This window comes from Numida meleagris, chromosome 1 (genome assembly GCF_002078875.1).
Source record: "Numida meleagris isolate 19003 breed g44 Domestic line chromosome 1, NumMel1.0, whole genome shotgun sequence".
NCBI classification, from domain to species: Eukaryota; Metazoa; Chordata; class Aves; order Galliformes; family Numididae; genus Numida; species Numida meleagris.
In genome coordinates this window covers 77,037,190-77,061,350 of record NC_034409.1, presented here as the reverse complement: position 1 = coordinate 77,061,350, position 24,161 = coordinate 77,037,190, and the positions used below count along the sequence as shown (strand labels likewise).

The following is a 24,161-nucleotide window of genomic DNA, read 5'->3' as shown; positions in this document are numbered from 1 at the left end:
AAATATAAACATACATTTTGTTATCTCACATTAATCACATGAAAAGGCTGACAATTAACAAGCAGTGCATGTTTTCTCAGTTAAAAACCAAGTTACTGAGAACGTGAACTAACCTTGAGAAGTCAATGCCAACATTCTTCAGAATCACAGTGGCTGCATAGGTACAGCCTTCCTTTAGTACTCCAAACATCACTCGAGATGGAATGAGATGGAAGCCACTAAGATGCTGTTTTGCTGTTGCAAGAGAAGATGTGTTGACCCTTCCCGCGACAGGATCTTCTACCTTTGCAAACAGAATTAAAATATTAGATAACAGAGAAAACTGATGGCCCAATGACTTGATTCAGATTTACTAAACCTAGCTTAACCTATATGTTATCTTCTGTCCACTCATTCTGAAGAATGACATAAAGGCACCCTAAACGCATAAAAACTGAAGAGGCAAAGCTAAGTACTTTGAATATTATCTGCAAATGTGTCGTGGTTTGAGTTTTCAGACATACTGAGATATTTCAGGGCAACTGAGCATGCTCTGCACTTTCGGAAATGAGTGCTCTCACTTGAGTACCTGGTACAGAACCATGCTTTTGGCATGTGAGGTAGTCCTACTAGTCGAGGGGAAAGCTACTTCTAGAATTGCCAGTAAATTTATGTATAAATTGCAAGCTCTGTTGTTTCAGTAAACAGTTTCAAAACAATGTCCAGTATTGCTCCAGAATGAAGATTTCAAGCAAAAGAAATGATTAAGACAATTTAATATTAACAACAACAAAAAATGCTATTTCACCTTTTTATGTGGTATGGAGTTTGGTTTTCTCCCCAGGAGTGATGATGGTAATTTCACTTTCTCTTTCCTTGGCTGTCCTGCGGCATTCACCAGCAAACTCTGAACTTGAAAGGGTGTCTCTTGTGACTCTGCAGCCAAGCTTGGGTCTGGAAAGCAAAGATTTCCAAAAGCACAAAATACTAGGCATCAAATTCTGCCCAATCCTGAAGTTCCTACTCAGATAGAACTTTAATTTTCCATGAAAGCATTTGATTAACACTAGGACACAGCAGAACTGGTCTCATTATTATGTAAGAGGTCAACAAATGCAATCTAGTAATTAAAATTAAACTAACAAGCAATTACGTACTATAACTAGTAAAACTAATTTGTAGGAAGCATCATACTGGAAACATGCAACAAAGGTATATGATCACCTGTGAAAATGATGAAAAACAGAAGAGGAGCTACAAAGACCCCATGCACTGAAATCCTAATTGAGGACATTACTGTTCCAGAGGAATGCCTCGACTGCACATTGATCACACCCATGCTGGTCAAGCCAAATCTGGGGTTTGTGCAGGAACAAATTTCAGTCCAGGTCCCAGAGCAGGGTTCTGTCAGCACAACCAGCTAGTAAGCTCTGTCTTTGAGCAGGATTTCTTGTCTGCAATTCATTCATGTGGATTATCTGTGTACTTCTAAGTATGCTAAGATGGTGTGGCATGTCATCTACCAAGCCCCTACCTTGTTGTCTTCGAACTGCACTCCATTTTACAATATAGATAAAAGGAGCATAGGAATGAAATGTTTTAGAGGAGGAATTATAGCCTGCCTGTGTCTGTAGTTCTACCATCACCATCAGGCCCACGTAATTATAGCAGTCTGATAGGGTGAAGGAGAGAATTTCTCCCATTATTTTTATAGCACTCTCTGTCCGTCTTGTGCTCAGATGTATTCAGAATGCTGAACAGAAATAGGTGGATTCAAATATCTATCGCAGATAGTCAGAAGTTGTAAGTAGATAGAAATAAACCTGCTCCAAACAATGCTCTGGAAAGCAGCTTTACCTGTCGTGCTGCTGGAACCTTCGCTTTGTATTGAATGAGCCTGCAGCAGAAGACCAGCGGAAGGTGAGTAGTCACTCGTGCTACTGAGACATTCAGATGCTAAAAGGAAAAGTAATGGTATACTGTGACAAGTGTTCTTCACAATCAGCCACCATCATTATCCTAAACACATGAAAAAAATCCCAGAGTGTTTAGCACTTTAACTTAGGCAATCTTTGAGAGCTGTCTACATGACCATGAGAAGCTAGGTAAATTCTGCATTAAGAAAAAACAGCAAAAAAAACCCTTATTTCTTGTGATTCTTCATTTATTTCTCAGTTGGCCAGAGAACAAGAAGTCAGAGAGGTCTAATGTACGATCCAGCCCAGGCCTTCTGGTAACTGCAAAATGAGGAAATGTGGGAACCAGCAGGGATCTGATAGAAGCCCATGGAGGACTACTTGCCTGATGTGATCATTTGCTGTGTATGACTTTTGATCTCACTACACTCTATCAGTACCTTGCCAGAAGAGCCTTCAAACAGAACTGTGAAGTATTTCTTTCAGTGCTGGAAAGCTTAAACTTCAGAACTGATTGCTCACTCTTACACTGCTTATCCTCAGTCACTGCTTCCTCCTCTTTCCTCCTGTATTTTCCCAACTGTCCTTACCCTGTGCATTTCCTATTCCACACTCCTTTTGCTCCAGTCCCAAGCTGCCCCCTCCCCATTTCATTTTGGAATTTGCACCATCTCTCAGCTTTTTCCTGCATGCATGCTAGTCTTTTACCAAACTTGCCCTCCTTGCTTGGTCATTTACACCTGACTATTTTTACTTCACTTTGGGTTGTTTGTTTTTTTTTTTTTTGAGCATTCTGTATCCATCTATCCTCACATTCATAGCACAGTTCCTCAGCTTTGCATCCAAAGCCAGCGATGTCTGCAAAGGCTCCGTTGGCACATGAAACACAGAAGTCTCACAGACCACACTGGTATTAGTGGATTAAATGGAAACATTTCAAGATACTCAAGTATGATAATCTATATGGTTGAACTGTTGAACACTGGCATGATACTGACTGTGCTGTTGAGCAGTCTCCCCAGAAATATTGTCAGGTACGTGAGTTGGCTGGGGAAAAGGCTGCCTTTTGTGAGGCTGAATTTACTAACACAGACACAGCCTACTCCACACCGGTGGACCTCAACATCAAGGAATGCTGCTGGGTGCACTTCATATGTTATAATGGATATAGCCATTGTTGTCCACACGGTTCAGGTATCAAAATGTCTGAGAATACACAGAGACAGATAATTTATTCTTAAACTTAACTTCAATATGAAATGAGGCAACTGGGTAAAAAAAAAAAAAGAGAAGATACTAAAATGTTATCAGAAAGTAGAGCCCAAATTACCTCTCCTGAGGTTTTCCATTGTCTCTGGAGGGAGATTCCCACTTTCTTTTTGTGGGACTGGAGGAAGTTCTTTAGATAGCGCTTCCACATCAGGAAACTATAGAAAAAAGGATAAAAGGAGGCTTAGGTATTCTAATGATAAATATCAAAACCTCAACCTTATCAGCATAGCTCCCCCATGAAAAAAAAAAGGCTCAATGGAAACAATAACAAGCAGAACCAAAGTGGTAACAATGGAATTTATACACATAAATATGCTGCAGATTCCAAGGAGTTTTTGACTACCCTTTATACTCATAGCACTGATCAGGTGGGATTACAAGAGGAAAGTTCCCAAGGTCACCTCCAGTTAACACAGGTGGTTTAATCTTACTGATTCCTTTTCAAGTTGACAGAGAGATGTTTTCCAGGGTTGAGTGGAAAGAACCAAGGTTCAGTATCTGCTCTGGATCAGATTGTCCTGAATTTACATAAGGAATCTACATAGTTTGGCCTCAGTAAATACATGCCATCTCCAAGATACTTTTGCTTTGGCAGGAGTATTTAATTCCCAGTATTAATTCTGCCACAACTGTCCTCTGTAATGGTTTCTTGAGATAATCTGAGGCTGAGATGTAAAACCATAATTATAGGTGTGGGACTATAGCAGAAGTTACCTAGCCTCATATAAACTTATGCAGTTTTCAGCTTCATTACCTTTTTTGAGAGAAATGCCTTGCCCAATTCTGATTCAAAGTAGGGAGGAATTATTTTGTTTCTTATTGCCATTAAGGTTTTCTTTCCTTCATCAATTTCTTTCCTAAGAAATTTTGTCATTGTTGGTAAGGAAAAGAAAGAAAAAAAACATTATAATTGAGTTCATCCTGCTTTCAGTACTATGCCTCAGACACTGAAGACCAGAAGGGATAAAGGCAAGTGGCATTTCTTTTTTCTGATTAATTACATTGAACAATATTCTTGTAATTTGCAATTTTCTCAGAGGTAGATCATGAACAGGCCGGCCTGGCGTGCAGAGATACAGTTCTCTACAGATACTGATTTACGGGCTGATAAAAATGCATAGATGCTGTGCTTTGGCTGCTATAAAGAGCTCCTCCTCAAAACACACTCCAGTTACCTAAATCTCGTGGATCATGTCTGAGACTGCTCACAGACCCTTTCCAATCTTCCAACAAACATTTAAACCCGAGGATTGGTACTGCAGATGCATTGTGATTAATAACATTTACAATACAAAAATAATCTAATTTCAGTATTTTGCGACAGAAAAACTTCATTGTTCTGTGGATGCTTAGAAAAAGCTGTTCAAACTTCTGAAGGTACACCAACCTGGAGTACTGGGTTCTGGGCTCCCTAGAGCAAGAAAAACATGGATTTACAGCAGTGAGTCCAGAGAAGGGTCACAGAGTTTATTAAGGGTTTGAAGCATCTTCCATGTGAGATGAGGCTGAGACTGTTCAGTCTTGAGAAGCTTTGAAGCAGCACCGCATGATATATCTGGGGTCCTACTTGAAAAATGAGCCGAGATTTGCAAAATACTAGAACCTTAACCTAAAGCATTAGCATTTGAAAATATTAATATATATTATTTTTCACACTGGTGGCAGAACCAGACAACAGAACACAGGATTTCTGACTTCAGCCTTGTTTCAATTATGCTAAGTTAACAGAAACACCATTAGGTTTTGACAAAATGAGAGGTAAACCATCCATTCAGCATCTGCTGAATTTGCAGAGAACACCCCTGTATTTGCTAGCAGACCACAGCACTCAAAACCTGGTGAAAGCAATAAGTCTTTCCAAATGCAGACTTAAGTTGGCTCTTAAAATAATTAACTTTCTGTCCTACTAATACTATTACCTGTGCTCCTGTAGTTTGCTCTGCCATTTGGACTCCGGAGTTTGTTCTTCTGTGCTGGAAAGGTAGTGAAAACAAGAAAACTAGCATAGTGTTTTATAAGCACAAAAACACAAGATAGCTCTAGAAAGAAAATGCTCTTTATGGAAGTCTGCTACATTAACGTTGCTAGTGACTCCTGACTTAGAGTTGTATCATTTGCAGCAAAGTTGTTCACACATATCTTCATTTTTATTGCAATATTCAACCAAAAAAATTCCTAAAAACCCTTTTCCAACAGACATTTGAGTATCTTTCAGATAAGGAGAGGCACACAGGGACAAAATAATCACAGGAAATGCTAGTAAAACACTGGGATATGTACCCAGAGATCTAAGTCTTGGATCTTTGTGGCAGTTAGGACAGTGCCATTCCTGTGTGCTTTGTTCCTTCTTTTGTGTTATTTACATTTACATCAGTTCTCACAGGTACGTCCTACCTGAAGCTCTGCTGCTGGTCCGCTGTTTGCTCAGTGACTCTTTCCTCTGTACGAAGCAGGCATTGTGAAGCCACTGCATGTTCATACAGCTCAGTTATATGAGCTGCAATGTAAAGAACACTACTGAATGTACATGTTCTGCTAAGTGCTTGTAAGCATTACAACTAACAAACTTAAAAGGGTGTATTTTTAATGCATCTTTCTAATACTTGATGAAAAGCTATGGTTGAAACTGTGAAGATAAAATTAGTTCTTAGTAGTCACTTTTAATCAAATTAAAGATTCATTGCCAGGAAAATACTCCAGAGCCAGGTGAAGAGAAAACTGGACTCTTCTGTTTTCTACAGACAATAAACACTAATATGAGAAAGGCCAATTACAGATTCCTTATTACTGTGAGGTAAGAGGCCTAGAGATCTTCATTTCCAACATCAAGTTCAGGATGTTAGCTGATAGGAAATTAATGCAATCCAATGGAAAAAAAAAGCAAAAAAACCCACAACAAAATCAGAAGCATATTAAGTTCATACCCCCACTCCTTATTTCCTGAAATATATTTATGTTCTTTCAAGATACAAATCAAATAACTGTGAATAGGAGAAGTTGCTGACATTCAGTCACATTCTGACTAGCGAGCAAGTCTGTCTCCAGGTAAAGAAAATAATGTAGGCTTTAAGGTACCTTTATTACTTTCAGCCTACTTAGGTTGTACTTAATTGCTGCTGCTTCATAGCCACAATCAACATTATCAGGGAAGGAACTATTAGTTTAATATGTACAGTGGGGAAAAGCCAGCCTGTAAGACTGAGACAAATTGGAGAGCTTTTATAAAGAGTTTACCTGTCCACTCACATCATTTATAAACTGTGTTGCTTCTTTCAAGCATTGAATCTAGACTCTGAATTCAAAGAAATTTCCTTTGTTCAAAAGAAATTTCTATGGTTAAACTTAAGATATAGGAGTATTGAGAAATAAGAACCCATTAGCAACTTTTTCACAATAAAATATACTTGTATTTTCCTGTTTGTTTTTTTCTTCTCTATTTTGCCTCTTTTCGTGAGCTTCTCTCACAATATCTTTTTTGTTAATAATGGTATATTACAAGCACATTTTTATTATGTTTTTTTTTTTTAAATCAGAAAACTGTAGCAAGCCTTTGTTGCAGAAATTTCAATTTCCACTGCGTATTGTGTTTTGGTATCTTTTTAACAAGCAGAAATACACTTGGCAAGGTAAGAGGGGCAGAAAAATAACATCACTGTAAGATAGAATACTGTGGAATATTGAGAGAAAAAAAAAATATTTGAAACCAGTTAAAATATTAATAAATGCTAACAGCTACATTATGAAAACTCATGTCGAAATTCACAAAGAAAAACAAATATTGACTGCATAAAGTTCACGAGAGCACCTGGTATGGGGCAATACTGGCTATCTATACATACAGACCAGGGGAAGTGGGGCTGGAGAGCAGCCCACAGAGGTTCTGGCTGATGTCAAGTTGAATCTGGGTCAGCAGTATGCCCTGGCAGCCCAAAGGGCCAACCGTACCTTGGGGTGCATCAGGCCCAGCACTGCCAGCCAGGCAGGGGGAAGGGATTGTCCAGCTGTGCTGTGCACTGTGCAGCCTCACCTCGAGCACTGGGTACAGCAATGTAAGATGGGGAAGGGTCTGGAGGACAAGATGTGTGAAGAGCAGCTGAAGTCTCTTGGTGTGCTCGGAGCAGAGGAGAGGCCTCATGGTTGCTTGCAGCTCTGAGCTCTGCTCTCTTGTGACAGTGGCAGGGCCTGAAGGAATGGCATGGAGCTGTGTCAGGGGAGGGGCAACTGGGGGTTAGGGACAGGTTCTGCACCAGAGGGCGGTGGGCATGGAACAGGCTGCCCAGGGCAGCGGGCACAGCTCCAAGGGCAGGACTTCAAGGAGCATTTGGACACTGCTCTCAGACACAGGGTTTGGATTTGGGGTGGTGCTGTGTGGAGCTGGGAGTTGGATTCAGTGATCCTTGTGGATCTCTAGTATCCCTATACTTGGGATATTCAGAATATTCTAGGATTTCGGTATCATGTTCCATCTTTTCTCTCAGGCAAGGTCAATGTAACCAAAACAAGATTGTGAAATCAGATTTTCAGATGTGCTAAACAACAAGGACCTATGCAGTTGCTCTGAAAAACTTGTCTGGAATATTAGTGTGTGTGTAGAACTAACAAAGTAGAGCTGTGTCACAGTTATCATACCTGAGAGAAGTGCATGCATGTGGAAATGAGGATCAAAATGACAAAGGCACATGCCTGAACACCAGAACTGTTTTTAAAAGGTACTGCATCTTTGATGTTAAAAAGTTCTAGTCATCTGTGAAAATCATGCTCAGAATACAGAACGTACACAGCACACAGAAAAATTCACCTTTATGTTCCTTCTTTCAAAATACTACAATTGTACTTTACTATGGTATTCAACAACTCTAAGAGATAGGTATTCAGTTTTGATTACCTTTGGCACCGAGATCTTCAGATGACTCATCCCAGTTAGGGAAGAACTGTAATGAAGAAAGAGTAACTGTGACTATGTGAGAAATAGATCTAACAATAGTACCCTCTTCAAAGAATTTCTATCCTAAACAAGTGTCATCCTGTTACCTGAGAACATGACTACAGGAATGGAGGTATTTCACTATGTTAGAAAACATGAGCTGGACAAAAAAGAAATGAGGCACAGCTTCCCTGGACTAAAAATACAGGTTTCCTTCTTGATGATCTACATCACAGGTGGCTTCATATTTTACACAGTTGCTGTTCATTAAATCAACTAAGCCAGTTCATATTCAAATCATATCTCAAACTCATAGGCAAAAGGAGTCAAGTAGGAAATGCTGTCAGGAAATTGCAGGTTTTGTTACTGAGGAGGAGCTCTCTCATGCTTGCTATAAAGTGTTTGAGGGTGACAGACTCTTCTACCAACCCATTTCCTTTATTTTCATGCTGTCCCTGAAGCAGTTAATTGGAAACCAGAGTTCTTGTGATCAGGCAGTCTAGGTTTTAACAGAGCTAGTGAATAGTGGAGACCTAGGAGGAATGTGACACGGGGTCACAGAAGGTCCACACTGGGACTCTACTGCTCAGAAAACAGTTTTCTAATGTGAAATCTGTACCTGGAAATGTGCTCATGGTAGCCAGGGCAACCAACTATGATGAGCCAGTAGAAAAGTCCATTGGAACTGAGAAGCATGTGAGATTCAGCACCTGGCTCTCATCAAAGCACATAAATGTCTGCTTAGAGGATAGAGGAAGGTTACTAAGAGATCATTTCTCAATACTGCCCTTTCCAGAAAGATTGTGAATTCCCTCCTGCCTTTTTTTTTTTTTTTTTTTGGTATCTGTTTTCTCTATTGTCTTTTTAGAGTGCATGTCACTTGAAAAGTGTTAAGAAAAATGTAAATGGAAGCTTGTAATATCAGCAAATTAAAAAGGTTACTTGGCTAAAAGGTTCAGGGGTGAATTATAGAATTACATGACTACATTTTTTTTTTTAAGCTTGTAAGGAAGAGTACTGTAAAATCCAGAGAGGTAGGAGAAGGACACTAGCAGCATTTAACACTGGAAAGATACAGTGTCTATTGTTTTTGCACACTGAAACAGGTTTTAAAATGTAGACTCTAAACCTAAGATGATGTTCATTTCCTAGAATACTCTCACACTTCTGAAATACAGATAGATGATCTAGTAGTGAATATTTGCACTATTCAGGTTAAGCCAAATGCCAGATTTTTAAATTCCATATGTTTGAATTCACTATATGCTTGTTTTTTGATTAAGTGGAAATAAAAACAGTGTTTAATAACCTAAAAGTCTAGCACATTAATTAACTTGATGCAGGGTACCAAATTTAAAGAACACTGTAGAAAACAAATGATTTAAAGAACTGAAATAGAGCAAACTGAACACTCCATGTAAGATGTGATATTCTTAACAATAAGATGTAAAGTGTCTCTCATTCATCCTAATGCTCACCCACTTCTGCTGCTTGAGCTTTTTTAGTTTTTCACCACTCGTCTCCCACTAACCTCACAATTTCCTGTCCTTTAACTTCAAGTCTCTCCACCTTTTCACCACTTTCCTTATTTCCCTCCCATTTTTTCTCATAGCCTAATCAGCTGTACAAATTAACAGAGCATATTTTACAAAAACCATCAGCAGAGACAAGTAATAACAATAATCATTCAGATTGTTTTTAGATTACCGTAAAGAGGGTTTAAACTCTTAATGTGAAGGTGGTAGTGACTGAAAGGTAAGTCTCCCCGCTGCAGTGACAACAGCCTACAAACATTCTCATCCTAATGCTGAGGGACTCAAGCACTTCAGTCTTTTTTGGCCTGTGTGTTTGGGAATGCATCATTCTGAAGAATCCAAACTCTTAAGCTGTTTTCATCAGTCCTTCCCCAGATGGCAGTAGCGACATTCAGTAATCCAGCTGAATGCTCAGTGTGGCTTTACTTTACCACTAAACTACTGCAAAGGTGGCACGGTGCTATCCGAACATTTGCTATAATAGAGTTTTAAGGGTGGCACTTGCAATGCAATACAATGTATTTGTCGGAAAAAAGTAGTTTAAAATTGTAATTTTTCTCACCTTAACCAGATTGAGGAGATTTGCAGCGTTCTCTTTTTCCTCTTCTGTTCTTGGTTCTTTTAAATTAATCTCTTCCTGTTCATCTTCCTGCTTTAAAATGTTTTCTATGTATTTCTTGTGGGGACAGATGAAAAAGAACAAGATAGGTGCAGATGTATGCTTTGCAGAAGTAGACTTAATGGACACGTACATAAAGAGTTTGTAGAACTAATGGATATATATACTTCTCAGTGTCATAAAGACCGCTTCTGTAAGAATTTGTGTGACTCCATATCTAGAGGTTTGCATAGGGAAATAGTTACAAAAACCTAAAAGAGAGGAGTATGTGCTGAGAATCAGAGAAAGCTTGTCATGGTCTAATCAACTCTGATGAATAGCGATACTGTTGAATCTGCAAGAGCTGACAAACTGAGGACACAAAGCATCTGCTGAATTTCTACCAGGCCACTAGCACACATTCACACTCACAATGAACTGTGTGACTTGGATTACACCCAATAGGGTGGTGATCAGCTACCTAGAATCCCTTGGTTTGCCTGTATGATCCCATGCTTCTCAGGATGCAGTAAGGGCTGGCCTCCCAGCTGTTGCACCAGCCAAGTAAGAATGAGTGAGTGTGCACGTGTCTGATTAAACTATATGAGAGAATAAAGGAATGGGTTGAGTCAATAACTATCTGTTACTAAAAAATCATTGTTATTTATATTAAGATCATGTTAATGAATAAAAGGTGATCTAACAAACACTGGTTGTGATCTCTATCTCCTTGCCATTCAATCTGTTAGGGAAATGGAAATTTAGAACATCATAGTTGAAAAATTAGGCTTAGAAAGTGTCTGAAGCTCTGCTTACATACATAAGCATACTTTCTCAGAATCACACTGAGTGTGAAAGAAAAGGGCATGTTCTTTTTCCACATTTCTTTACGCATTAGATGATCAACTGGATGGAAAAGAAGGGTCCTTGCAGACAGTTGCCCTAACATGCTACCCTGCTAGAAAGCTACATGCAACATCGAGTTTTATGCATGGAGAAGGTTGGCAGAAGTAATCTGCTTCCAGTTCCAGTTCTTTTTTTTAGATATAGATTTAGTTCTGCAAAAATGAGTATTTGGCTAAAGATTTAAAATATCTGTTTCTGGAAAAATACATTAATTTGACATTGATATATGAGCAATGAGGGTTTTTTCACTGCAGATTAATGCAGTTATTTACAAATGTCTCCTCAGTGCCAATAATTACAATTCTTCCTTCCCAACATAACAAACAGTGTTGTTCTTCTAAAATCCAAAAGAGATCTGGTCAATGGAATGATGTAATTTGGGATTAAAAAAAAAAAAAAAGTTCCACACTAAAGACTGTTGCCTTTGAAAAATCAACATGCAAATTAAAGAATAATTTTTATGTATGAGGGCTTCTCCAAAAGCAATGGTATGGCAGTAGAGGTTGAACCTTCCACCAATTTTCTGTTAAATTTTGTTGCCATGTGACAGATGGCAGCAGAGGGGCAGTCCGACAAAATGCCATCTGCCATGGGAGTGCGGATGAAGCAGAGGGGTATCACTGGATTCCTCCATGGGGAAAAAATTGCTTCCGTTGAGATCTATCAACACTTGCTCAGTGTTTATGAAGACGAACCAGTGGATGTGAGCACAGTGAGGTGGGGCGTTTAGCAGTGGTGATGACAAGAAACACAAGCCATGTTCCAAATGGCTATGCACAGCTGTCACACCACAAAATTAGAAGAACCTTGATCAGCTCATCCACATGAATCAGCAAATTACAACCAGGGTATTGTGTATGGAGCTGAATACCAGCTTCAATGCACTGGAAATGACTGGGAATAGGTGGCAACATTGGAATATCAGACAAACCATCAACTCTGACTGCTACATTTTGATGCTGGCTAAGCTGAAGGATCAAGTTTTCAGAGTCAGGTTAGAGAAGACAACAGCCTTTCTCTTGCAACGCAATAGCACCAGGCCCCATACCAGTCTGAAGGCCGTGGAACACATTGCCAATCTTGGCTGGATTGTCCTACCACACCCATCATATAGTCTGGATTGGTGCCTTCTGACTTTCACCTGTTTGGGCTGATGAAAGATGGACTCTGTGGGCAAGATTTTCCTAGCAACAATGCCATCATAGCAACAGTGAAATAGTGGGTCACCTCTCCTGGTGCAGATTTTTTTGAGCACGGCGTGCAAGTTCTTGTTCATCGCTGGCAAAAATGCATAGCTAATGGTGGTGACTATGTTGTACTGTTTTGTAGATGAGAACTTGCTCTATCAAATAGTGTTATTGTGCTCTTTGTATCTGTTGTAGTTCCCATGGAAATAATAGGAGGCATTACTTTCAGAGCAACCTACATATTTATAGAATGTAAAAGAGTAAAATTTAATTGATGCCAAGTTTAAATATGCCAAGTTGAACAGCTGTTAATGTTTTTCTATTGCAAACATGCCTTCCTTGAAACATAAGGTAGAAAAAAGTCTAACCAGCTACAATGCACTACCACCATCACAGATTCTATATGCCATTAATTTTGAAATTCAGTCTGCTACCATCAAAATGCTAAAAAATTATAGAACACGTGTATTTTGTTATTCCCTAGCTGGTAAACAATAATGTTTTTAACTCTGAAATTTGCTTTAAGTGCATCTTGACAGTGAATGAATTAAATAAATCAGTTTCATACCAGAACTAAGAAGCGAAATGCAGAACTGCTAATAAGGATCTGAAAGTCCTGCTGTTGATCCTATCTCAGAATGCTTAAACAGGAGATGCAACTTGTACCTTTCTATGAACCAGTTGCTAATGAGTGATGGACAGACACTTCTGCAGAAGGCTACACAGCCGCTTGCTAGACATAAACAGAGTGACAGAACTCATGCTTGGACCTAGAAGTGTTCTATACTGACCTATAAAAACTAATGAATAACAAAGACTACTGCCCAAGTGACTTAATCACTAAGCTAACTGTAGATTTACAGTGAACTCAAAATTCTTACCTAACATTATAGATATTTTCAAGACTTTGATCAGGAAAACAAACCCTAAGCAAAGTAAAAGTAACGTATCAATACTGAGAGAAAGGGAACTATTTGTTAGTATACAGTCTGTGATGTGTACTGGACTGGTCCCCATGTATCTGCTCAGAAAAGTAGGTTCCAAAAGGTATAGAAGAGATATGAGCTGCTTCAAAAACACATTTTTCTTAGGGCACTTGCCTACGTATGAAATGCTAATTGTTCCTCAAAAGTATTACAGTTCTTGTCTCAGATATATATAAATTCACGTCACCCATTTTGTCTGTTCTTTACTGCACTGGAAAAATGAAGCAAATATGATTGTATTACCTTGAGAGAAAGCTGTATCTTCTCTCTTAGTTCATCACTGAGTGGCTCATACTGGAACAGCTGGCGGATTTGCAGTTTATTAGGACATTTTCGCACAGGTACCGGTAAGCATGTCTCCTCTTTGGATCCGATGTAGAGACCCTTCCAACTATGTGTTCTGACTGTGATCTCCTTCTGAACATAGGTAAGAGCAAGCAAAAAAAAGCAAGAGGCTACTTATATTACTGGCTGCAGATATCAGTAATTTGTGTCTCAGCTGAAAAGCACACACTGTGCTTATAGCATCGGAGATCTAGAAAATCAAGTCAGTACATCCTTGGGCACAATTTATGGTTCCTACAACACAACACAAACTCTAAAACTGCTGTAATCACCTCAGAGTATAAAAGAAGCCCAAGTTGACTAGATTTTCCCTGACACAGCCCACCCCTTGCTTTGTTTGCTTAATAAACTGAACTTCATTGCTTATTTAACTGTCACATTATTTAGCGTTCCAATAACCTCTGTGACAAACACGTGATGCTGCTTAAGCAGCAAAAGACAGTTTTGAAACAATTATACCTCACAAGGAGAAAATGCATTCCAAGTCCTTGGCTGAAGATTTGGAGGAACAATACTCTCTGGTTCTTTCTTCATTACCCAGGGAGAGGCTTCAGACAAAGGGAAGAGGATGGTAATACTTACAGCACCTGGTTCAAAAGCATATTTTGGTAAGAATCAGTTTGAATCTAAAAAACTATGGACAAGGGTCTCAGACCTCCAGAAAAATATAAGTATAAAGAAACTTATCATCAGATGTAAACTCCATGTGAAAATGTGATACTTCAGGCTATAGATAATACTAGATCACTGAGGTGATTATAGAATAGCTGGACAGCTTTAGATTACTCAGCTCACATTTAACAACTGGCTACTTACGATACTTCTTTAAAGTACTGGGAAGCAGCTTAGTTGTATATTGTGTGGAATATTCCAAACAAGGAAGAAAGACCACTGACTCGTGTTTATTGAATAAAAATTGCAGAAGACGTACATTCTATTAATACAAACATAGTTCTTCTGTGTTTTATACACCACAGTCTGATCACCACATCAATTCAATTGGAAATAATTTATTATCTATTTTTATTGTTGCAATTAACTTCAAAGTGTTGCAAAAGGTTTTTTCTTAAACAAACCTAAAATCTACTTAATCTACTGTTACCTATCCCAAAGGTGACCTTCAAAACTGATACTGCCACTGTGATGTTTTGTCACGATGATCTGAAATTTTAGTGTCTTGTTATCAAGGCAAATAGAGCAGAGGGAAAGAGAGAATATAAAATTTGGAAAAGCTTCCTAGCAGCAGTGTCCAAAGAAAGCCTGTTACCTGTTACTGTTCTTCTATCTTTCTCCGAACCTGTGACTGGAATACTTTAGTGAGAGTCATTTTCCTTGGGGGAATACTGGAGTGTCAACATTACTGCTGGCTGTGAGCAGGTTTCCTTGGATGGATTTTCACCAGGTACTTATCTTCTCCATCTTTCTGAGAGTTCCACTTACCCTATCTTTCTGTCTCCCTTAGCACTCTCTCTCTTTTCCCATGACAAAATCATTCCTTTCAGTCTATACAGAAGATAACTCATCATTGGTATCATCCCTCTATATTCATTTGTTTGTGTCATTTTCAAGATACATTTATTTTGTTAGATCTACCTGTTAGGCCACCATATATTTACAGAAACATAGTATTTCCAACTAACTTTGCAATAATAAACAACCATGTCAGGATGTAACTGATTGCATTGGTGTCATGTGGTGGTTGCCAGGTACTACTGGAATCCCCCACTTCAGTCCTATTTTTCCAGCTTCTTAATAACGTACATTTACTCTTCCCAACAACCATACTAAGGGACAACAACGGATTATGATTGTCTTCATTGATAAACACAGCTACATTACTGAATGAAGACTACAAGATATTCAGTGTTTTTGATGGAGATACACAGAGAATCTATGCATCTGGCAGATAGTTTTCTTTGTATGTCTGAGAGTGGATAAAGACATGACAGTTGTTTGTCCACTTAGCCTTTCACAGTGTCATTCAGTTAATTCTCTGCTTCTCAGAGTTTCTGCACAAGCCCCTTCCCTTTGCTTCACTTCCAGGAGAGTGGACACCTACCTGCACAGGGAAAACATTTTCAAATTTCCTGTCCAAATGAGCTTCAAAACTTGACTCCACTTTTGATTATTCCTGTAACTAGTTTGTCAGAAAAGAAATTAAATCTTCCTACCTGGATATTCTTGTACAGGTTCCTGCAAGACTGCAACAGCTGGATCACCACAGACCTCAGCAAGATACTCTTCCACATCCTTGCACCGCAGGAGTTCGCTTCCTGAACCATCCATACGGATGATGAAGAACCTGGGCAGCCACAGAACTCTGATTGTATTGTGTATAGGAAGCAAGATTTCAGCAATGGGGAAGGCTGCAGGGGTGGCCAGAGCTGCTCGGTGCCACACACAGATTGCTCCAGCTGGCTGCATTATCTCCAGCCACATAGCTGAGCCCAAGCTGGGGGGGCATTTCTGGGAAAGCACATTTAAGACAAGGTAAAATGCTGCACAGGCAGCGAGGAGGGAGAAAGTAAGTGTGAGAAACAACCTTGCAGATACAAAGGACAGAGGAGGAGGAGTTGCTCCAGGTGCCAGAGCTGCCCATGATACCAACCTAGTGGGGACAGTTGATTGGCCTAAGGGTAGGATGGCTCTGCAGAGGGATCTGGATAGGCTGAGTCCAATCACATGCCACTGAACATGGCTACATGCAAGGTCCTTCGTTTCTGTCATAGCAACTTGATGTATAGGTATAGGCTTGGGAAATGGTGGCTAGAAAGTTGACCAGCAAAAAAAGGAGCTAAAGGTGCTGGTTGTCAGGCAGCCAGCAGTGTGCCAAGGTGGCCAAGAATGCCAACAGCATCCTAGTCTGCAGCAGAAATAGCATGGCCAGCGAGATCAGGGAAATGATTGTGCTCCTGTACTCAGCAGTGGTGAGCCTGCATCTGGAATACTGTGTTCAGCTTTGGGCCCCTCAATACAAGAAGGATGTTGAATTGCTTAAGCATGTGCGGAGAAGAGCAACAAAGCTGGTGGAGGGAGTAGAAAACAAGAGTCATGGGGAGATGCTGAAGGAAAATGGGGTTATTTAGGCTGAGAGGAGATCTCACCACTCTTTCTAACAACCCTGCAAAGAGGTTCTTGGGGGACAAGTGATAGGATGCAAGGGAATAGTCTCAGGTTGTGCCAAGGGAGGTTCTGATTGGTTATTATGAAGAATTTTTTCATGGAGAGAGTGGTCAAGCACAAAGTGGAATGGGTTGCCCAGGGAAGTGATGGAGTCCCCAATCCTGGAGATACAAGAGACACGTGAACCTGGCACTACAGGACATGGTTTAGTGCTGGAACTTTGTAGGTTAGGTTGACTTGATGATCTTGAAGGTCTATGATATTTCCTTAAGGAACTGCAGTCTGTGGATAGCCCACACTGGAGCAGGCTTTTCCTGATGGACAGCAGCACACAGAGAGGGCACATGCTGGAAAATGGGAAAACTGAGAAGGAAGAAGGGGCAGAGAGGAATTGTGAGGACTGACCACAAGCCCTGTTCCTCAAGCCCCTATATGGCGAAGGAGGAGATGGGGAGAAGAAGTAGAGGAGTCATGCTGAGCCTGCAAAAAAGAAGGGATTGAGGGGAAGGTGTTTTCGTTTGTGTTTTTCTTTCTCACTATCCAAATCTTGGCAATAATTACATTAGCTTTCTTTGAGTCTGTTTTGCCCATTACAGTAATTGGTATGTGATCTCTCTGTCTTGATCTCAACCAACAAGCTTTTCCATCTTATTTTCTCCCCTTGCCTTATCAAGGAGGGGAAGTGAAAGAGCGGGTCTGGCAGCTGGCAAATACCAACCCACTACCCTGATCAAATCCAAGTCTTTCAAATTGTGTTCTTTTCTAGATGACAAAAAAAAGCTCTGTGATGACATAACAAGAAAACAGAATTTCAAGACATTGACAGAAAGTGTGGAAATACACAGTAATGAACAAAAAGTGCAAGTCTACAAACCCTGTACAAATATAGTGTAGCAAAGAAAGTGTAAACTTATGAATCTAGTGAAGTTTACCTGGGGACATGCTCATCATAAGTGATAGATTTGTTAACATCTGGGAGTACCGATGCTGAACTTTCATTCTCTTTGCTGTCAAAGCCAATGCTTTGAGCAAGCACAGATGTGTTGCCATCAGCCATGACCTATTATAGAAATCATATAAAATGATTTGAGCTGCATGATGTATTTAAAATAGTAACTTTACTGCTGGACTGTAAATGTGATCAGCTCAGTAAAAGAGACAAAAGAAATCATATTTCCTGTTAAGCAACCTGAAATTCACAGGAAAAAGAAACGAAGAAGAAAACTGAAAATACAGTGAAAAAAGTGAAAACATATTACTAGGAAAACATGACATCAGAAACACTAATATTACATGCTGACATGCTTGAGGACTGTTAAGTTGTTAAATGGGACCATCTATGTTTACATTACATTTTCAACATATGTATCTGCATGCATCAATAGGCAGCTTAATACAAAAATACACCCTTGCTGGGCAGGACTCTAAAGCTGGATGCTTCCTATTAAACATAGATTCATAAGGTGATACTGGTACTGTATACACCTGCTCCATCACATGCATTCTTCTCTTATCCTCACACTCAATGAAAATGGGGTCTTGAGAGTAAAATAGTGTGGGATAATGTAATTGAAACATACTCAGTTAATGTAGAAACTAATGAAACTTGTTTTCCCTTTGGATATTTTTCACGTCTACGTCCTCTCATATTGCATCTCACCTTTCTTACTACACCCCATGTTGCCTGTGATCACTGCTTCTACAACACCACCAACTGCCTCACAGCCTCTTCAACCTCTGTCTTTTATTCTCTATGTATCAGCTGGGAAAAAAAGGTGGATGTTCTGATGCTGATGCCAAGCAACTTCTATGATAATATCACTGAGTTTGTAGGAAATTGATACCTTTTAGATTTCTACCCCTCCAATGATTAATTCAAAATTTATTAAAGAGGGATCGACAGATACTATATGTAAATACAAGCAGAATTTATCCAGCTTTGGAAACCAGGTTAAAAATGGCATCATAATGCATATGTCCAGTGCCAAACTGTATGTTTGAAAACTTGAAACTCCTCTACATCCTCATTACTGTACTTTACGTCAGATTTACCAGAGCACATGACAAATAAATACAATCTGGAGGATTACAATTGGATATCACATTTAGAAAACAATATGTATGTCACAGACACTTAAATGATATATTTCCTGAACTCATAGCTAAGTACTAACCTAGCTCAAAAACATGCCTTAGGCGTAGGTGTGGAAAGATCAAAGCACAAACAGTATGACTTTTAAGACTGACTTTTACAAACAGTATGTGCTTTACTAGGCAGATTACAGTGTTTCTAAGGTCCTTCTGAAAAGCCAATATCCTCTCTCATTTTCAACCTACAGTTGCAGAGCTCATTTTCTTTTTTGCTATTATACAAGTCACTTTATAGGTGAAGTAAACTGCAGACCTTCTGTTTCACTTCAACCTCTCTAAGAAGAGGGAAATACTACAAAAGTAAAGACTGAAACCAGTCACATTCTCAGTAACAATTCAGAGATCTGATTCAGGAACGATTCCTTCTGGCTAGGTAGGCTACTTTAAGTGCTACAAGGCTACAAACAGACTTTGAGAGTTATTTATGAGATACAATTACTTAGAATGCATGAACTTGTTTCTCTCCACCTATTTTACCTTGAAGAGATTTCCTTCAGGATCCATCACCTCACAAATAGTGCTGGAATTGTGTTTCATAACATATCTCCCTGCTTGTTTCCCTTCCTTCTTGGTGGCGAAATTGCAGACTTCATGGGTATAAATTGCTGAGCAATCCTCATCAATGAAAAGGGAGCCTGTCTTGATGGGTAAGACCTATTGCAGTAAAAATTGGGGATGTTTTGATGGAATGATAGAGAGAAAGAAGGAAGATGAGGTCCAGGAAGAAGGCTGATGTTAATCTCTGTAGAATTTTGACTTCAGAAAATCTAAAATTGTGACTTAAATTTAGTGTACAATTGTGAAGAACTATTTAAACATTGGCAGAGTATAAAGTAGAGAGAATCACAGGATTTGCGAAGTTCATAGAGGGGGAGTTAAAATAGTCAAGGTGGAACTGCTGACAGGCAACTTGGGACCCAGAGATAAATATCACTGTCACAAACTAAAAGTAACTCCTACCTGATATGTTCCCTGTGGCTTTGCTATAATAGATGTCCCATCTCCAAAGATGGTACAACAGGTACCATCCTCACAATTTGTTGTAACAGTAGCAAATTTGGGATTTTCTACTCGAATACATTTCACTTTCCTTGTGATGATTTCTGAAAGTTCATCTAGAAATTAATACAGAAGAACTAGACCTGAGTAAATGAACAATTAAAAAGTCCTAGAATTGAATTTATATTTTTTCCTCTGACCTTTATCTTTACATTTTTCATAACATCCTTTATCATTTAATTTTGTTATGTAAACACTTATGCAACCTTATGATTTTTGGACTGCGCACTGAATATATAAAAAATTATCTGAGGATAGCCAGGAGACTACATTCTAATTTATCAAGTATAGTACTAAGCATAATGATTTGGATATTTGTAACATACAAACTGGATCACTGAAATGCTTTCTGCCTGTGATACATGCTGTAAGATATGAAGAAATTCCTATTCAGCAGCACAAGTCACAGAAAACAAATCTAACTGGTATATTAATTTGGCCACGGACATTTCCGATTTACTGAATAACTTTATTTCCCTACACAACTAGAACTTCCTGCTTTGTTTGAACACATTTTTGACACTCACACAGTAAATATACACTTCATGTTAATTACACAAAAGACAACTTGTCTAGCAACTGAACAAAGCATATAGAATATACTTCCAGCCAGAAGAAACACGGATGACATTAGCCTCATTTGTTTCAGGCAAACGTAGGTTTCACTTATTTACATAAGGTATTTTCCAAAGTCATATTCAATGAAATTCTGAATATCTCCAAGGCTGGAGAGTCCATGGTTACTCTGAAGAATATGAGGATGCCCTAATCTTTCTACATATATTCAGTTAAAACTTAAATCAGCTTACATGTTACATACAGCAGGGTAGGTGTAGAGTGGGCAATGAGGATAATAAAACTGTCAGGCATTGTGTTCTCATAGTGAAGGCAAGTCATGCAAATGTATGAGTAGAAAGAATGAAATCTGCATTTTTGCTGCAATGCAGTTTTTGCACTGAATACTGATGGGCAAAAAAAAAAAAAAGACCAGGTGTACAAACAAGCCTACATTGCATTACTGGAATTTTTTTTTATCTAAGCTACTAGCATGAGTAGCATAAGCCTTTTTGATTACAACTAGCATAAGCTAGTATTAAAGTATATTTTGACAATTATCTCAATCATGAGATAAAACAAATATAAATGTTTCCCCTTTGATTTTACCTGTTTTCTTGCTATCCTGAGGTGTGAGATGTTCTTCACAGTCTTGGTAAAAAGTTGTGATCCTAGTACCATCCACATGATCTACTACTCTGCTACCATCCAGCTTCTCAACAATTATCACTTCATCGTCTCGTACAGTCATAACCTGAAATAATGGAACATGGATTAACATTAGCACAGAGATACCTGTAACAGCAACAACAGTAATGCAAGATGTTATGTACTGTAACTCTGAAGCTGGACTACTGCAACTTTATCTAGTTCAGAGACCAAGAATTTACATTTTCTTCAACATGTACAGTTTTTATATTAGTAACAGTATAATAACAATCTGTAAGATATTCTGAAAGAACACATTCTACAACAGATGATGGGAGTCTTGTCTCTTAGCTCAGTAGACAGTGGTATAATAACACACAAAAAAATAGTATTACCATTCCATCAGCCGGGTCAGTTGCCTGATAGAATAAGAGTGGCTCCAGATCCATCTGCCTTCCTCCTATGGTTCCCACTTGAATGCCTAACGGGGTTGTTGTTATCCAGGTTCCTCCTTGATTCTCCTTAGGTTGCTGAGGATTAACCAGATCCTGAACAATATCTTCAAATACTTCATCCTTGTTTGGGTGCAATACAGCGTTTTTGTCACTGCTTTTTCCTGCAGAAACGAAAAATAAATAAATTTGTGTAAGACTTGGTATTGTCTAAGGCAAAACTAAGAGAGGAACTAGAGAGGAAGGGGGAAGGGGATAAAACCAGCCCTGCAAGAGGTGTGCCTAGGCGGGCATCGGGATTAGGAGTGAGGCAAGGGGCTCAGCTGAAGTGTGTCTATGCCAATGCCCGCAGCACGAGCAACAAACAGGAGGAGCTGGAAGCCTTTGTGCGGCAGGCAAACTATGACTTAGTTGCCATTAGGGAAACATGGTGGGATCGCTCCCATGACTGGAGTGCTGCGATGGATGGCTACAAGCTCTTCAGAAAGGATAGGCAAAGAAGGAGAGGTGGTGGCGTGGTTCTCTATGTTAGAGAGTGTTTTGATGTTATTGAGCTTGCAACTGGGGAAGACAACGTTGAATGTCTATGGATTAGGATCAAAGGAAAGGCTGACAAGGCAGACATCCTGGTGGGGGTCTGTTATAGACCGCCTAACCAGGATGAAGAGACAGATGAGGCGTTCTATAAACAGCTGGCTGAAGTTGCACGATCGCCTGCCTTTTTCCTCATGGGGGACTTCAACTTCCCTGATATATGGTGGGAACACAACACGGCACAGAAGAAGCAGTCTAGGAGGTTTCTAGAGTGTATGGAAGGGGAGATGCCCTGCTAGTCCTGCTGTTTACAAACAGGGAAGGTCTGGTGGGAGATGTGGAAGTTGGGGGCTGCCTTGGACAGAGCGACCATGAAATGGTAGAGTTCTCAATTCTTGGTGGAACCAGGAGAGGGGACAGCAAAACGGCTACCTTGGACTTTCGGAGGGCAGACTTTGAATTGTTCAAGAGGCTGGTAGGGAGGGTCCCATGGGATTCGGTCCTGGAGGGTAAAGGGGTCCAGGAAGGCTGGTTGCTCCTCAAGAAGGAAGTCCTGAAGGCACAGGAACAGGCTGTCCCCCTGAGCCGCAAGATGAGCCGGCGGGGAAGGAGACTGGGGTGGATGAACAGGGAGCTTTTCCTGAGGCTCCAGGAGAAAAAGAGAATCTACCTCCTGTGGAAGAAGGAACAGGCAACTCGGGGAGAGTACAAAGAGGTTGTCAGGATGTGCAGGGAGAAAATTAGAAAGGCAAAGGCCCAGCTTGAATACTAGAATTAAAGGGAACAAGAAACTCTTTTACAAATATATTAACAGTAAGAGGAGGACCAAGGAGAATCTCCATTCTTTACTGGACGCAGCTGGGAATGTGGCCACTGAGGACAATGAAAAGGCTGAGGTTCTCAATGCCTTTTTTACGTCTGTCTTTAAAAGCCAGACCAGTCGTCCTCAGAGCACTCTACTCTCTGACCTGGAAGTCTGGAATGGGGAGTGAAACAAACCCCTCATGATTCAGGAGGAAACAGTCAGAGACCTACTACTCCACCTGGACTGCCACAAGTCCATGGGGCCGGATGAGATCCACCCAAGAGTGCTGAGGGAGCTGGCAGAGGAGATAGCCAAGCCGCTTTCCACCATCTATCAGCATTCCTGGTCAACTGGAGAGGTCCCAAAAGACTGGGATTTGCTTGATGTTACTCCCATCTACAAGAAGGGTCGTAAGGAGGATCCGGGGAACTACAGGCCTGTCAGCCTGACCTCGGTGCCAGGGAATGTTGTGGAGCAGACTGTCCTGAGGAAGATCACGCGGCATTTGCAGGACAACCGGGGGATCAGGCCCAGCCAGCATGGGTTTGTGAAGGGCAGGTTCTGCTTGACCAACCTGATCTCCTTCTATGATCAAGTGAACCATCTGGTGGATGAGGGAAAGGCTGTTGATGCGGTCTACCTAGACTTCAGCAAAGCCTTTGACACTGCCTCCCACAGTATTCTCCTGGAGAAACTGGCAGCCCGTGGCTTGGACAGGTACACTCTTTGCTGGGTAAGGAGCTGGCTGGAGGGCTGGGCCCAGAGAGTGGTGGTGAATGGAGTGAAATCCAGCTGGCGACTGGTCACAAGTGGTGCTCCCCAGGGGTCAGTGCTGGGGCCTGTCCTCTTCAGTATCTTTATTGATGACCTGGATGAAGGCACTGAGAGCACCCTCAGTAAGTTTGCAGATGACACCAAGCTGGCAGGAAGTGTCGATCTGCCTGGGGGTAGAGAGGCCCTACAGAGAGATCTGGACAGTTCTCTTACTGTGTCCAGTTTTGGGCCCCTCACTGCAAAAAAGACATTGAGGCCCTGGAGTGTGTTCAGAGGAGGGCGACGAAGCTGGTGAGGGGTCTGGAGCACAGGCCTTATGAGGAGCGGCTGAGGGAGCTGGGATTGTTCAGTCTGGAGAAGAGGAGGCTCAGGGGAGACCTCATCGCTCAATATAACTACCTGAAGGGAGGTT

The 24,161-nt window shown here is 40.3% G+C and overlaps 1 protein-coding gene across 11 annotated transcripts in view; it reads right to left on the bottom strand.

Moving 5' to 3' along the window:
• Window positions 1-24,161, bottom strand: part of SPAG17 (sperm associated antigen 17) — a 98,347-nt gene that overhangs the window by 5,998 nt on the left and 68,188 nt on the right. For 6 of the 11 annotated variants that reach the window (XM_021396965.1, XM_021396976.1, XM_021396983.1 and 3 more), the window contains 17 exons: window positions 21,580-21,800; window positions 21,146-21,290; window positions 19,883-20,037; window positions 19,400-19,576; window positions 17,704-17,831; window positions 15,820-15,950; window positions 14,108-14,235; window positions 13,547-13,720; window positions 10,189-10,302; window positions 8,053-8,098; window positions 5,562-5,664; window positions 5,087-5,140; window positions 3,922-4,024; window positions 3,226-3,322; window positions 1,837-1,935; window positions 788-933; window positions 114-283 (listed from right to left, as the gene is read on the bottom strand). In XM_021396965.1, coding sequence (XP_021252640.1) covers window positions 114-283; window positions 788-933; window positions 1,837-1,935; window positions 3,226-3,322; window positions 3,922-4,024; window positions 5,087-5,140; window positions 5,562-5,664; window positions 8,053-8,098; window positions 10,189-10,302; window positions 13,547-13,720; window positions 14,108-14,235; window positions 15,820-15,950; window positions 17,704-17,831; window positions 19,400-19,576; window positions 19,883-20,037; window positions 21,146-21,290; window positions 21,580-21,800 — 2,191 coding nt within the window. The other 5 variants (XM_021396998.1, XR_002438758.1, XR_002438765.1 and 2 more) reach the window with 5 other exon arrangements.